The sequence below is a fragment of the Xenopus laevis genome, chromosome 4S (genome assembly GCF_017654675.1).
Source record: "Xenopus laevis strain J_2021 chromosome 4S, Xenopus_laevis_v10.1, whole genome shotgun sequence".
NCBI lineage: Eukaryota > Metazoa > Chordata > Amphibia > Anura > Pipidae > Xenopus > Xenopus laevis.
Window position 1 is genome coordinate 88,091,880 of NC_054378.1, and position 16,649 is coordinate 88,108,528.

Below are 16,649 nucleotides of genomic sequence, written 5' to 3' on the forward strand. Positions count from 1 at the left end.
ATATAATATAATAATACTTTATATAATATAATACTAAACAAGTTTCCAATAATACATATAAATTAATTATAAATTACAAATAATTTAAATATCATTTAAAAATATAATTTAAATTAAAAGTGTTATAGTCACAGCTGGAACTGACTACATCTATCATAGAATCAACAAAGCAGTATTCAACTCCCCTTCATCCAAGACACCATTTTCCACAATTCCATGTTCTGTGACTAACAGGCCTTTAAAGAAATTGAATTAGAGAAGTATGAAAGGCATTATGAGAATTGCAATCTTGGCTGGTGGAGAGTTGATCCTTACTACATTGGTCATTGTTCTATGTGGTACTTCAGGTTCTTGCAGGTAAATGAAAAGGACAAGCAGATACTGCTTTTAATATCAGTTACATTCACAAATTATTTCAAAACCACTGAAAGTTTGCAATCTGTGTACATGAACAACTTGGTTAGAGAGTCTTGCCCATTGTCTGTCACTGTGAGTGTGGTGTAGAAAAATGAAATATTCACGTCCATCCATGGCACTGGGCTATGCTTAAATATTTTATTGCAGGGGGCCATGACATTTTTTGCTTCATGAGCCACATTCAAATGTAAAAAGAGTTGGGCAGCAACACAAGTATAGAGTCCCTGGAGATGCCAAATAAGGGCTGTGATTGGCTATTTGGTACAACCGACAGCCTACAAGAGGCTCGATTTTATGCAATTAAAGCTTATCTCCAAGCCTGGAATTTAAAAATAAGGACCTGCTTTGCGGCCACTGAGAGCAACATCCAAGGTGAGCAACATGTTGCTCGAGAGCCACTGTTTTAATGTAGAGGTGTGATGTGAAAGTAATGAGCAAGGATCTGTTGTCTAGCCCTTGCCTAAGAATTACTACTCAGCCCAGACATCTGCTTGTACCCCATGCATGAATCAAAGTCTGTCTTTGGTCTGAATAACTAATATGCAAAGAGGGTGAATATATTTGAGAAACAATGCATCTTCTGTAAAATATAGGCATAGGATTTAAGGGGCCCATTCATTAAGTTTGAGTGAAGGAATAGAAGAAAAAATGCTTTGAATTTCGAAGTGTTTTTTTGGCTACTTCGACCATCGAATGGGCTACTTCGACTATTCGACCATTCGATAGTCAAAGTACTGTCTCTTTAAGAAAAAACTTCGACCCACTAGTTCACACCTAAAAGCTACCGAACTCAATGTTAGCCTATGGGGAAGGTCCCCATAGGCTTGGCTAACTTTTTTTGGTGAACGATTATTCCTTCGATCGTTCGATCAAAGTATTTGCGCAAAATCCTTCAACTTCGATATTCGAAGTTAAAGGATTTTCATTCCCCAGTCGAATATCGAGGTTTAATTAACCCTCGATATTCGACCCTTGATGCATTTGCCCCTAAATGTCCAAATAAACATATGTGGTTGTTGGCTGAATTTTTGCTCAAATATTATAAGTAAGCATGGTAACTTAGCCTTTTGGTTGTAGCATAGCGCACTAAAATGTCAGAGGTATCATTAGTAGTACAATTAGTTAGAAACTGGCCAAAATAGAGTTGTACAGGCATAACCTCATAATTCCATTATCATTTTCCATATGTGTCTCGGTGATGGCTTATAAAGGAAGCTTGAATAAATTAAAAGGAAAGGACTCTTCAATCACAATAAGTAACAAATTCTCAAAAGTCACAATCAGGGGCTGACAACCGTCAGAAAATCAGTGCACAAAAAAAAATAAAGGAATAGAAAGAAACCCCGTCTATGACAATTAATTGGTGTCTGGAAAGATAGAAGGATATAATGAAAAAATAGAGGGTGGAGCTGTCCCAAAACTAATTATCTTTGGGTTATTTAATTGGGCTGTGTTCATTCACTGTTGCTATGGTCGACCTTCTATCTACGCAATCTTCTTTACATTCTAAGTGGCCAGTGATTTGTGGCTTTTCAGGTTTAACTTAGTCTCCAACAAGATCAGGGCAAGTTAATTTACAAGGCCACAGTCCTGGTTACCCTGTCCTGCCTCCTCTTTGTGGTGTCCCAGTCTTAGAAATTAATAGGCAGTTAGTTTTGGGACAGCTCCACCCTCTATTTTTTCATTATATCCTTCTATCTTTCCTCAAGACCGTAGCTCTGTGATTGACCTTTACCCAATCCTTGGTCATAATCAATTAGAATTAAACTTTTCTCATTAACTTATCTTTTTAGTAATAGATAATTGTATGCCTGGCACTTTCCCTAAAAATTTTTTTTTAAAAAAAACATTAATTTATTATTAAGCACGTGTGTATAAACTTTTGGCACTTCCTAATGAATTTTGGTATTTTTTAACTTAATTTATTCGAGTCCAATCATGAATTGTCAATGAACTGGTTGTTACCATTAACTGGGCAGCAGTCATTAGGTATATGCACTAATTTGCACTTTATATTCATCTATTGATGAATTGGCTTGGAATTAATTGATTCAGGAAGTGATTGGTTTTCATATATTATCGTTGATGAACTAAAAGAATAGGCACGCACTGCACTTTAATTTAAGTCAATCACCTATCTTATTGGTAGGGGTTTAATCTATCACCAGACACCAATTAATTGTCATAGACGGGGTTTCTTTCTATTCCTTTATTTTTTTTTAAAAGGAAGCTACGATAAAATTACTTTAGCACTGGTGTTCCTTTATTAGAGAGGTGTTTTGCGACCCTTTTAGATATGCTTGCTACTTTCTATAGTACTCAGAGGGTTGTAATAAACCTTTGCTTGTGGCACTGTTATTCATCTCTTTATCTTTAAGCCATGGCAGTACAGGTTAAAGGATAATTGGTTTTAAGCACATTGTTATCTTGTAAGAATATACGCAGCACAATTAGATGTATGTTCAGTACATTTTCTGCTTGTGGGAGTTCATAGATCATCCAGGCAAAACCTTTTCTACCTAGACATATTTATTTGAAAGTGCATTCTGTACTTTACAATCATGTCTCGCTCAGAGAGTCTAATAAAAAGTGTTACATGGTCAGATTGCTTGATTGCACCTGCTGTGCCGAGTGTATTTCCAGGAAAATGGACTGATCTAGCATAGGCTGTAGCATGGGGGAGATTCCGAACATCAGAGATTAAAGCAGCATGGCTTCATTTCAATTAAAAAGCTGTAAGTGAATAAAAGAATTCCTTGGACAGAGAAAAGTGACACACTGCTGTGGTTCTAAAAGCTTCAAGTCTCTGTTGCTTGTAGAGTTTGTAGTATTTACACTGATGTTTTCATATTTTGTTTAATTATTTTTATTTATTAGTTAGTTTTAATTATTATTATTTTATTAAAAAACTTAAATACAGTGGCAAAACATTGTCATCTAAAAGCTGGTGAAGTTATGTAGAATTCAATAGGAGTTATTTTCCAAATGTACATTTTTTTCTTAGTTTTTGAGGTTTTTGGGTTTTTTTTTCCATTTCTAAATGCATGAAATTGTATATGAAAACAATGATTTTGAGGTTTTTGGTATTCTTATTCTGACCCTGTTAGTATTTGTTTGCACTTTTAATATTTGGATCTCTCTCTACATCATAACTTTTCATATGACATTCCGGGACAATTTGCATTTGGTTTTCATTTGCGCTTGAATAGAATGATGAACAATAAAAAGGTAGCAACAACAATAGTTTTGTAGCTTTACAGAGCATTTGTTTTTAGATGGGGTCAGTGACGCCCATTTGAAAGCTGTAAAGAGTCAGAAGAAGAAGGCAAATAATTTAAAAACTATAAAAAAATAAATAATGAAGACTAATTGAAAAGTTCCTTAGAACTTGGCATTCTATATAACATTCTAAAAGTTAACTTAAAGTTGAACCACCCCTTTAATAAATAAGTAGACATTTGTGGTTGTTAAAATGTGAGTTTAGTCACCTCTAAAACCAAACTGGAATTTTTATAAAACCAAATTGGAATTTTGATAAATAGGCCTATCGATCCTGTTCTTTTGGTGCTCAACACATGTGCAGTATGCAAGCTGTACTGCACATGCACCTGTCACCAAAGGGAGGGCCAGTCCATTCTAGGGTGGCACCGGACAAACATACAGCCCTGCTTACTTACATATGTCTGTTTGAATAGACTTGCATCCCAGCTCTTTACCCACTTTTTTACTTGATTTATCTACAACTTGACCCACTATCTACTGTCCACCATAGAAAGGCATCACCAGAGATGACGGCAAATGAGGCCTAGATGCATATTTTGAGACCTGTGTCCCCATGACCCACTATCTTGCCTCTGTACCCACATCCGCAGTTTCTTTCTGCAACCTGCCTATCTGTATTTTTGCAGTAACCAACTGCTGGACTCTGGCTTAGGCTGCTTTATACTGCTCCAACAATTCCCTAGTGATCAGATGTTAAATGGTGCAGCTGTAATGAAGAACAAGCCCATACCAACCTGAGAGTTGTTAAAGCTTTGTTACAGCTTTATAATTCAAACCTGGCATTACTTGTAAATAACTTGTAATTTCTTGTTATATTTAGGAAGCAGACCTGGTTATGGCTTCAGGGTGACCTTCACAGAAGTAATCAGAAACAGATTCAGTCAGAGGATCGGGCTGTAACTCGGCTTTTGACCGACTTTGAAGAGTTGTCTGTGTCTGGGAGGTTCTCTACCAATAATATTTATGAACGAGACAGAGAGGTCAGTTTGAACTTACTCAGCCGTAAGGCTAAACTTCCATACAATACAGGTGAACTCCCTTTTCTAGATTCTAAACTAATTCAAGTTAGTGGCATAATTTTTACACTTTTGCAGATGCGTTCATGTGCAAAATCCAGTGGCTAAAATCTTTATATCCAATACAGAATCCAAAATCCATGAAAAACTCACAGAACCATATGATGCATTCTGTCCTTCCATATTCTTATGATATTGTTATTTGATATCAGTATTTTTATAGTGCCAACATCTTCTGCAGTGCTGTACAAAGGGAGGGTATAGACGTTAAACACAGATTATATAAAAATACTTCTGGAAGCAGAGAAGGGCCTTCTCACTAAAATTTCTTTGCTGTCCTACTTCTTTTATTTGTCCAGTTTTTCAACTAATTATTAACCAGCTATTGATCCTGATCTTCAATAGAATAACTCTGAAGATGAACCGGATCACAGCAATGGGTTAACCCAGGGAGACAAACTTCGTGCCTTAAAGAGCAGACGACACCCAAGGTCTGCGACTACTGGAGCACTGCGGTAAACATTCTACTTACAGTATAGCTTCATCACCTGTGCAATTTTGTCTTTCTGTAAACAAGTTATGACAACTAAACAATTAACTAAACTAAACAATTAAGAACAAATGGTTAGAAAATTGTATTGGCAGTTACCCAAAGAGCACTTAGATTTGCTTCAGACATTTAATATGAAATAAGTATCCCTACATAAATATGAAATGTCATATGAAATATATTTCCATGTAGCAGATCTTTTAATGTATTATTGTTCTTTTACTAATTCCCTTCTTCAAATTTTAGGCTGGATGACATGAAACCACATGCAAGATCTACATCACAGCCTTTCAGGTGATTTGTGTGCTTTACTGGATTTTATCACTGTTTTACACTGCTACAGGTGATGTATACGCAATATCAATGGAACTATTTGCATCAGAAGGCTGATACTTGTTCCTTTAACAATTAATTTTTAATTATCATACTTTGTATCTCTGGAAAAATCATTACTTATACCTTAGTATTACATTTATATAATAATAGACCTCAAATATCCCAAAAATATGCCTTGCAGGGTGCTTGCTTCTAACAGCACACAGGGTTCAATGTCCCCTCTGAAGTCATCCAGAGTAACATCATCCACATCAGCTATTGGAAGAAGGGTTGCACAAAGTCCAAGATCAACCAATAGCAAAGGTGGAGGGTAAGTATCTACTTGATGGACAATAGAATAGACATTATGTCAATATAGAATAGACATTACAGTATATCAATTGAATGGAAACAAGAGTGTTAGACGCTTAGGGGCCCATTTACTAAGGGTCAAAGTGAATTTTCAAATTCAAAAACTTCAAATTTCTAAGTAATTTTTGGGTACTTTGACCATCGAATAGGCCAAAGTTTGATTCAAATTGAAAAAACTTCACAAATTCGACCATTCGAAAATCAAAGTACTGTCTCTTTAAAAAACGTCGACTTCGACACTTCGCCACCTTAAACTTGCCAAATTGCTGTTTAGCCTATGGGGGACCTCCTAGAACCTCTCTGAGTCTTTGGCTATGTTTTTAGAAGTCGAAGGTTTTTACTTCGCTCGAAAACAGGCGTTTTCGATCAAAAAAATACTTTGACTATTGAAGTATCAAAATCGCTGGTACAATTTCGAAGTTTTTTAACTTCGAAAGTCGACCCTTAGTAAATGTGCCCCTTAATGTATATTAAGTAATATTAGAAGAACAGCAGAACAGAAGAACTTTTGTAGAAACCTCACAAATAAATAAGAAGTAAAGAAGAAATGAATTGGGTAAGCAGTAGGAGCATTTCATTATATTGCATTAGGATTATGCTACTAAAATAGCTGCTGCTACCAAGCTCATGTGAAGTAATGAATGAGCAGTTTCTATGAACTGGTCAGCCAACTTACAGCACAGGAAACCCTGGTAGCTGTCTGCTACACAAATAAATAACTATAATGAATGGTAAACATCTCGGATGCTGTGGTGCACCAAAATTAACTGCTTGCTACTATCTACATATTCCAGCTTTTATAAACTATACAACTTTCTGCAACATCATTCTTCTTTAGCTACTTTCAATAAACTGAATCACAGCAACATTAAATTCTGTTCCCACAACCTTTCCTTCTATCGCCTGCTGTTAATGAATGAGGGACATGTCTCTAAACCCTGGTCCCTCCCACATATCCACTCACTTTCTCCCTATCTGCTGATTCTCTACGTTCATAAACTTTTGCTTCTCAATCCCTTCTAACCTTATTCAAATTGCGACATTTCCCTCACTTTCTTCCATTTCTTTCTTCTCTTAAATTAACAAATGTAGGTTAATCCATACTCTAATTCTTCTCCCGCTGTCTTAACCTGTATTAGCTTATAGCTAACTCTCTCAAGACCAGTCTCTTCTTTCTAAAATATTCATCTGATGCTCTTGTCAATAACTAAAACAGTATTTTAAAATTATTAGTCCTGTTCACCATTACACATTACACCTACAAGTCCAGCGTACCAACAATAAAATCCCTTGTTCCAGCTGAACTAATCTTCAAACTTTATATTGAAGAAATCCTACGCATGAGCTGACTTCATCCCATATAAAATAATTTTGTCAATTCTGCTCTCAAAGCTAGCATAATAACCACAATACACACAGTATTATTGGATGCCCATTTTCTATGTTGAGTATTCTTCTGTGTCCATCACACGTAGAATCACTCCATTTTCCACAGACCTTCTTTTAAAAAAAAAAGTATATTTCATCTACAAAAGTAACTACACCCCTACAGATATACTGTACATTATATTTTCCTTCCTAAGCCTCCTCTCCCTGTTCCGATTCCATGACTGACCCTAAAGCCTCCTAGCTTCTGTTGTATTTTCTTCTCACGACTTTTTGCCTTAGAAACCATTTTTCTGAATAAATTTCTTTTAAATGTATGCAAATAGTTAATATGCTAATGAAGGAGATGTCTTTAAAAGACAAACATGCTAATGAGAATGGAGGTCTCTGAGGAAGTGCGTAGCCACGAAACGCGTCAGACCTCAGACGCTAGATGTTTAATCAGATGTGAAAATAAAGTTATACCTTTTAAACCATAACCTTGTGAGTGGGCGATTCCTCTTGATGCCGGTGTGCGCTGCCACAAATCCTTGTGTGCTGTGAAAACGTCTCCTCTATGACAGACTCGGGGGGCGGCTGCACCCGGGTCACCACGTGGACAGGGTAAGACTCTGAAAATATATTTCATCTATAAGTAACATGATGTTAGATGACAGGGAGCCCGATGGGACGTACATTATTGTGGAACTTCAGTGCAGGGTCCGGGGCTATTAGCACCTGGGCCACTAGCCTTAAATGGTGAGCGACGTCAAGGGTGTTTATAAGTTCCCTGTGAGGGTTAAACCCCCTGTACCTTGTAGTTAATTAACCTTGTAAACCTCATTGGAAACGCTGAACTGGAGAGGTGTTTGTGTATACAAATAGCACTAGTTGGCAGCTAATGCCAGTGTTCGCCATTCTTTTTACTAAACTTTCATGTATTTCACCTGCAGGTTTAATAATTGCTCAATTCCATACTCTGCATTACGTTAAAAATTGACCCTTACGGTTAACATGTACGGTATATATATACATGAGAGAGTCATTGGTGCTGTTTGTGAGTGTTTCAGCGAACACCCACACCTCTGCATAAAGCCCTTCTGCCAGCCATTAAAGGCAACTTTAAAGGGGATCTAAACTCCCCTAAATGATTTGGTATCAACTTATTCAGACTGATCCCTGAGAACTTTTGTAATGTACATTAATTTTCTATTGTACGTGGTTTCTGAGATATTAGCCGTTTTAGAGAGTTTTCTATTGCTTGGCTACACCTCAGGTTTCAACTCACTGACTATTTTTGAAGGCCCAGAGTGTCAGTGACCCTTACTATCTCTGTACTTTCTATGCACTTACTGGATTCAATTAACCCTCAGGTTACTGACTCTCAGTTGAGCCAAAAGCCTGGCGTTTAAAATTAAAATATCCCAGAAACTGATAAAATATAGAAAATTACTGTAAATTGCAGAAGTGCTCAGATAGGAACCCTGTGTAAGACAGCAGCAATTTATTTTTTGGATTTCAGTTGTCTTTAAGACAAGAAGCAGTCATACTGAAATTGGGTGGATTTCCAGTTGCAACTTTCTACTGCCATGTTTGAGAAACATATGTCATTATTTGACACTACCTGTAAATATTGTAATTGCATTAGGTTCATCAAATCTTAATTATTTATGATTTGCTGTGAATTACTACACACAACTAAACTTATACTAAATGTACAGTAATCCATTCAAAACTTCCCAGCTATTGTTTTGGCACTGAAGTAGTTAATCTTCACTTTGGAACCAGTTCCCTGAATGTCTGCGTGGGATAATAATGTATCTCTGCATGTGACAGTATTATTATGTCACTGAACTAATGGCTTTCAGAAGTGTCATCTGCCAATGTAGTATAATCTGATTACTTTACTATGCTATATTTTTCATGTAAATATACATTTATAAAATGCCTTGAAAAACACACGGGTAGATTATAGAGCACAGAGACTGCTGTTTTAATGTTCTGATTTTTTTTTTCTTTAAACTATTGAAATTTCCAGAATTTGTCATAATCACGTGAGTTGTAGCCAAACCAATCATATCGTAATCTGCATCTGGAAGTCACTGCATTCCATTAATTTAAGTTTATGTTTAATCATGCAGGATATGCATATGTTCTTAATTTGGACTATTGTTATTGTTATTCCTTTATAGCACTGAACATAGCATTGTAAATCCCTGCCCATGGGATCTAGACTTTAAAGGTTTTTAATCCCTTACAGGCTACTTGATGATGGGATTTCTGAAGATTTAGTGTAGTTTGTGTTTAACTATAATACACATTATTTACTAAACTGTCACACCAGCACAATGTATAAAATGAAAACTGTCCTCATTATACGTTGAATCAACTGTGATGGTGTAAGGCAAGTGACAGTTGGTGCAATTAGAGCAGTCCATTCGGAGCGACCAAATGTATTGTGGTAATGCACATTGTGTTTAATTGTTTCCTTAAGGGAATATAATCAATAATACTTAAAGGCATTAGAGCAGTGCTTCCCAAACTGTGGAGCTGCCTCCCGTGTAAGGGACCTGGAAGAGTGGTTAGGGAGAAGCCACTTCATTAGCGTGAACTTAACTTTCATCAACTTGTGTTTATTGAAAACACTCCTAATAATTAACTCCTAATATGGGTGGCCTTTGATGGGCCATCATTGTGTCATTTATTATAGAATTTAGTAATGGTGTATCTAGCTACCTTTACAAAAAAAAATAAAACTCTTTATTAGTCAGTAAAGCTTAATAAAATCCAGTTTCTATGGTTAAAACTGTTACAGGAAAATATAGTGAAGTATTTAGATGAAATGAATGGTAAAGATCAATGTAATCAATCAACATCATGATAAATAGTAAAGATCGTGTTGATTTTTTTCCCCCAATAAAATTTACAGGTATGGGACCTGTTATCCAGAATGCTCTGGATCTGGGGTTTTCTGGATGAGGGGTCTCTTCATGATATGGATCTTCATACCCTAAGGGGCAGATTTATCAAGGGTCGAATTTCGAAGTAAAAAATACTTCGAAATTCAACCATCGAAGTGAAATACTTCGAATTCGAATATCGAATTCAAAACTTTTTTCATCGAATTTGAGATGGCCTTCCCGTAATTGAGAACTTTCTGAATAACAGGTTTCCAGATTAACAGATCCAATTCATGTACCATGAAAATATGGTATTATTACATATTTATTATAGTAAAACTCCCATTTTACGTTTTCCGGGGGACTTGAAAAAATGGTGTAAAATCCAGTATAATTTAATGTAAAAAAAAATGCATTATATATTGGTGGGACCATGCAAAAAAAGGGAAAACTTAAAATTGAGGTTTCATTGTATATGCAACTGCATCTTGCAAACCTCTGTGGTACAGCAATAGCTACAAAATATGTAAATACTGTATATAGTTCAAAATACTTTGTATTGTTATCTGTTTAAATTTTGTTTCATGAGTGCATATTGCATAGTCTGTGCCACCCCCTTTGCTGTGTATGTTGCTGAACTATTTTGTTGCAATGCATGCTGGATATCTAAAGTCCAAAGCTAATTGTATACCATTGCTGTTTGCACAAATAAGTACCAAGTGTATCCTATGGAATCCACCCAGAAAACACTTCTGTATGGGCACATACCTAACAAGCCAGTGTTTGTGTAGCATTTACATTTTGTTATCGAATTTGTGTGCTATTTCCTCCCTCGTGTTTTCTCCTCCCAGTTTCTCAGCAAATTTGCGATTTGCTGGCTCCCATGGAAATCTGAATTCAGCTTTGGAAAAGATAGAGAGCACCGGTCGCCCTTATTCTAACCGAGCCATGAGCTCCCAGGCGGTACCCTCCAACCTGTACCATTCCAACTCTCGTGTGCGAAGTCAAGGAGAGCTAAACAACAATTGCAACCAGAATGTCCCCAGCACACCTAGTGATCTGTATGGATCCTTCCGACCCTCATACACAGGCCTCGTCTCCAGTCCACGTTTCCTGAGCCGTTCTATTCCTGTAAGTGCCCTGACAGTGCCTACCCCACAAGAAGACTTTTAGAAAATAATCACTCGAAATACAGCTGTAACTTCAAAGCCTTCATCTTTCTTCACTCACCCTTTATGGGTCTCTCTTAGACCTTTAACACATTGTATGTTTCTTCCCGCTTGTTTCCATTTCCAATCATGATTTGTTTAATATATTATAAAAGTGGTATAATCATCACCTTAAAACATTATGTTTAGTCTGTATATATTCTAAATCAATACTACTTTTGAATGTTTTATTTTGTTCCCTCCACCTGTGTGTCCATTCTTCCAGATGGATTTCTTGCCTGATTATTCAAATGAAATAGTTCCACATATTGGAAGCAGAACTATGAATAGGGCAAGTGCACACCATTTGCCTTTTAGTTCTTGTGTCTTTTTAGTCCAGTGTGACTTTGGCCTTGTATTTGGAATCATCATACTGCTGAAAGATTAACTCTTTACTAACTAATTGGTATGAGATCTGGGAATAACCTTGTTTTACTCAGCAATAAAATGAAATGGTACATGAGATAAACGATTAGCTTTTAAAATGATTATATCCATTGTAACTAGAGCAACTATATCCCATTTCCCCATTCATTTTCTTATAAGCCATTATAATTCAGTGTGTCTGTAGTTGGCTCACCTCCTAACCCTGCCCTGTGCTTACTACAATTGTTCCGTATCATTCCTATATTACATTCATTGGCATTTTATATGTACTCCTATAGCTATTTCTATTGCCTACTACAACATCCATGTCCTGTACTAATGCTTCCCAGAAATCCTTCAGTCAATCTACTCTTCTTATGATATGGAAAAACATAAAATAAGTAATACCAACAGAGCCCTCTCTCTCTTTAGCATATATAAACTCTCTCTCTTTTCTCGCCTTACTATAATTGTGTTGTGCTTTGTAATCCAACTCAACATCTAATTTCCTTATTCTCTGTCTGGGAAGGATGAAACTTCCATGATGGGAGTGTCACTTTAGTTCTACAAGATCTGCAGGATCCAGACTGGGCAGCTGTGTTCTAACTCCTCCTATGGCACATTACGATTGGATTGTTATGCTTTCAACTGTTTCTTTCTAAACAATATTTCTGTGTTTAACCTTCTTTTACTCTAGTTGCATTGCTTTAATGAAAATATTTCTAGCTTCTGTTGCTGTATAAAGCCATTGTCTTCATTAATTAGCGATTCTTAATTTATAGGTCCTAGAAATCGTTACGCTGGGTGGAGCATATGATCGCTTGTAGTAGTCTAGTCCTACAATAGACATATTGTAACTAAAGTGGTGGTTCAAATTTAAGTAACTACAATTTATTGATAGCTACTTTTTATTACTTGGCTTTCTATTCAGGCCCTCTGCTATTCATATTCCAGTTTCTCGTTCAAACCACTGCCTGGTTGTTAGGGCAATTTGGACCCTAGCAACCAGATAGCTGCTATAATTCCATAACTGGAAGAGTTGCTGAATTGTTGCTAGATAATTCAAATAAAACCACAAATAATAGAAAATGAAGACAAATTGTCGCAGAATAGCACTCTCTAGAACATACTAAAAGTTAATTTGAAGGTGAACAACCCTTTTAAGAAGGAAAGGTAGAATCAGTGTTGGGTAGGGAAGCCAAATTGTTTCCAGTGATTTTAGTTGCTTAGACAGGTTAGAAGATTTCTGACAGATAACGATAATATCTCTGAGGATATCAATGGGTGACTGTCACTACTATTTGTCAAACATAACTTTTGTACGATTGTCCTCTGTGAATTAACGGTCAGTACATTGTCTGATTTGTTCTTTTTACTACTTTATTTAATCTGAATGGTTAGTGGTAGGTCGGTAGATTGCAATGAATGATTGTTCAGCACACACAAGGATAAAATCTGCACATTTATGGCCAGCTTTAGGGATGCCTGGGACACCCCAAATAAAATGAGAGGAGTACAGCTTGGGGTAGTGAGTAAGTGACTTTAGTCATTGTTGAGGGAGCCTACCTTCTTGTCCTTAAAAAAGAAAAACAGAATCCTTAACTGATCAAACCCTCAACATGAATTTGGGTTCCTTTAAAAAAAAGGTTAGGCAATATTGTTTAATATATAAAGAGCATTTCCCTTCTTACTCACATCTCCTCACACACAAACTACACACAGAGTTATGTTACTTTTCTCTTTTATTTTTCTGGCCTTCGCAGGAAATTATGGTTACACTCTCTTTCTCTCTTCGAAACAACCTTGGTAGTCACATTTGGTTTTTTCATTCTTTTCCAGTCCCTTCAGTCTGAATATGCCCAGATCTGAATGTTCACAGATTCCAGTTAACCCCTTCGCGGTGACAGATTCTCAGTCGTCGAGAAGCAGAGAGCAGACGAAGAGAAGAACATCTGTCTCCACATAACCTTATCTCCCCACTCCCCACCAGGACTTGATGCCTGATATCTACACACTACTGACTTACACCCACTACTGACAGATGTTATTAAATTTTACAATATCCAGGACTTTACCAGAGTTGCCACGGATTTCTTCTTTTTTTTTTTTTTAAAGAACTGGAATTTTATATTGAAATAATTTTTTTAAAACCCTATTTTGGTTTTACACGAATTAGCTAATAAGTATAGTTAGTATGTTCTAGAATATATTAAGTACTGTATATGTGTTTAAATCTTGCAGAATATATTTTCATGATAGGAATTCTTTGTAATCAAAAGCAATATATATATATATATATATATTTTCTGTTTAGGTTAATATTTTTATAACAGTGTTTGCAGTGACAGATTATTTAATTTTTTGGATGAAGATTCTTTGGGAACATATTTAAACAGCACTACAGTATTGATAGTAGTGGGAAATGTGCAGTACTCCTGAAGTTTAGGCCTGTTTATTTAGTAGATATCGATATGACAAATGCTGGATTAACTGTGCCACGCTGGCACCAAGTTAGACATCAGGAATTTTGTAGAACCCCTCCTACCAGTGGTGTATTATAAATACCAGATACGTCAGTCTTCCTCTGTAATTTTTAAAATGAATCAAGATCAAGGGGTGCCTTTTATTTCCGTCCAGTTTTACACATGAAAACTCTATTGAAGTCTAAACTGGAACTAAATTAAGTTTGAGAAGCTTTTTTCTTCTCAAATTGAATGTCATCTATAAGTTAAAAAAGCGGTTTCTCATGAGATTGAATCTGGCCCAGTGTCAGAGGCGTAAAAACTCCAGGCCGACCCCCCCTGCAAAAAATCTTTCAAGGGGCCTGGCACCAAATGCAACTTACGTGGCCCAGCTCTCCCAACCCATTTGAGTACATGCGCGCCTGCGCAGGGACCAGCTTCCCCGGTGATCAAGAGCAAATGCAGGCAGCTGGTTTGCGAATTCGCAGTTATCAGCTGTAGAGGAAGCTAACCCCACAGTCCAGGGTCTGCGTCCTCTATAGTTACTAGGGTTGCCACCTGGCCTGCCTGGTAAAAATGATGGTTGATCCCAATGTTATTAATAGGGAAAAAAGATAAATATATAGGAAGGCCGGTATTTTTTTGCAGAAAAGGTGGCAACCCTAATAGTTGCGCCACTGCCCGGTGTCTCTGGCAGTTGCACTTATGTGACCTCTTAAAGCCCAGCATTTTTCTGCATTGAAGGAAATGATATCTAAAGGAAACAGTGATATCATGTACCCTGTGGTTGTGACACCTTCCAGTGATTTATAAGATTTCTCCAGCACCCATAAGGTTAATAATTTAGAACAGAAAATAACATCTGTATCTTTAGTGTTATTACTTGCTATACTCTTGGAATAAGCTATTAGTAATATTACATTTCCTGCTCTTGTGCAATCACGGAAAGGCAGTGTCGGACTGGGGGGGTCTGGGCTCACCACGGCTGCAGCATTGGGGCCCACACCCGACCCCCCTCCATGACCCCCTGCCCCAGCTGCAACCCCCCTCCACCCACTTACCCCATAGGCGCATACCTCTTCACAATCAGGGCAGGGGAGAGCAGCAGTAGGGTGCATGGAGTCCACAGCTATTGTGCCCCTGGGGAGCAGGTCTGGGCCGGAGGCCGCTAGCCCAGTCTAACGCTGCTGAAAGGCAACTAATAAGCATGCAGTAGGGACACCAGCAGGTAGACTGATCTGCCAGACTGTTATAATGATCACTTGTTGCACAGGTAGTTATTAGTGTTGCATTTTCTAAACAAAAACAGCAGTTTATGATGCATTTGTATGATTTTATTACTAAAAATGAAATCTGATATTTGAGTAATTTTGTTTTTTTACAATGGGCAGTAATGCAGTACTCTTTCTATGCAATGACCTTCACAGTATCCAAATAATTAAATACATCCTTGGTGGACATTTCATCAGATTTATAGAATAGACCAAATTCTGCATATGGACATACAGTAGCTACTACTGAGAAGAGTTTTGAAGGAAGGTTATTTGCAGTTGGATCTCCAGTTTTCTTGACAACCAGTACAATTCTACATTTCCTAGAACTTCCCAATTCAAATATATTTCCAATAGGTTTACAATTTGTTCACTTTTTAAGCATATTTATGCTTGTTGTCATGCTGTATTAAACTCTCTCTGCTAAAGGACATTAAGGGGACCCTTGCACCCAAATACACCAAGCACAGTTCCATCCATACATTCTCGAATAAACAATTTCCTAGCACACACATTCATTCTGCTTTTCCACTACTCTACAAATTCAGAAGAGCTTTTTTCATTTTCTCTCTAAAGAGCATATCATGTTATAATTTCGTTTATATAGTTTAGATCTGTATAACCCTAACTTTTGTAGCCTTTGTGTAAAGGCCACAGCTTAGGGGTTACCACCTGCCAGTTCCTCCTTTCAGTTGCTATTGTACAGATTCCCTTGTTAACACTTCTAAACACAGATAAACCCTAAATGAGAAGCCGGTTTGTGAAGTAAAGGGTTGCCAGCCTTTAAGAGTAATCTCAGTGGGGCTATTTGAAATATAAGGAGAGAAAGCCTGGCATAGTAGGTGGGCATCATTCACAGAAATGGTATCAGTACCCAACCACATACTGCTCCTTAGACTTTACCAGGAGCGAAGCTCATAACCTGCAGCCACGCAATTATTTAGCCATAACTTCTGACTTTATAAAACTTTAAAAGCCAGGAAGCAAATTTCTTTACTGGAGAAAGTTCTTTAACCCAGTAGCTCAGAAAACCCAGTGTCGGAGAACTAAAGCTTAACTAAAGAAGTAGCTATAAATGTTGTACATTATGTTTTGGGCTTCTGTACCAGCCCAAGGCAAACATAG

General features: G+C 37.0%; 1 protein-coding gene across 2 annotated transcripts in view; it reads left to right on the top strand.

Moving 5' to 3' along the window:
- The window catches only part of cdc14a.S (cell division cycle 14A S homeolog), a 41,267-nt gene extending 25,655 nt beyond the window's left edge, over positions 1-15,612 (top strand). The window contains exons 11-16 of one of the 2 annotated variants that reach the window (XM_018261078.2): positions 4,520-4,679; positions 5,121-5,230; positions 5,512-5,559; positions 5,783-5,911; positions 11,069-11,348; positions 13,631-15,612. In XM_018261078.2, coding sequence (XP_018116567.1) covers positions 4,520-4,679; positions 5,121-5,230; positions 5,512-5,559; positions 5,783-5,911; positions 11,069-11,348; positions 13,631-13,660 — 757 coding nt within the window. In that variant the 3' untranslated portion in view covers positions 13,661-15,612. The remainder of the gene's footprint in view (positions 1-4,519; positions 4,680-5,120; positions 5,231-5,511; positions 5,560-5,782; positions 5,912-11,068; positions 11,349-13,630) is intronic. The other variant, XM_018261079.2, reaches the window with a different exon arrangement.
- The last annotated feature ends 1,037 nt before the right edge of the window (positions 15,613-16,649 follow it).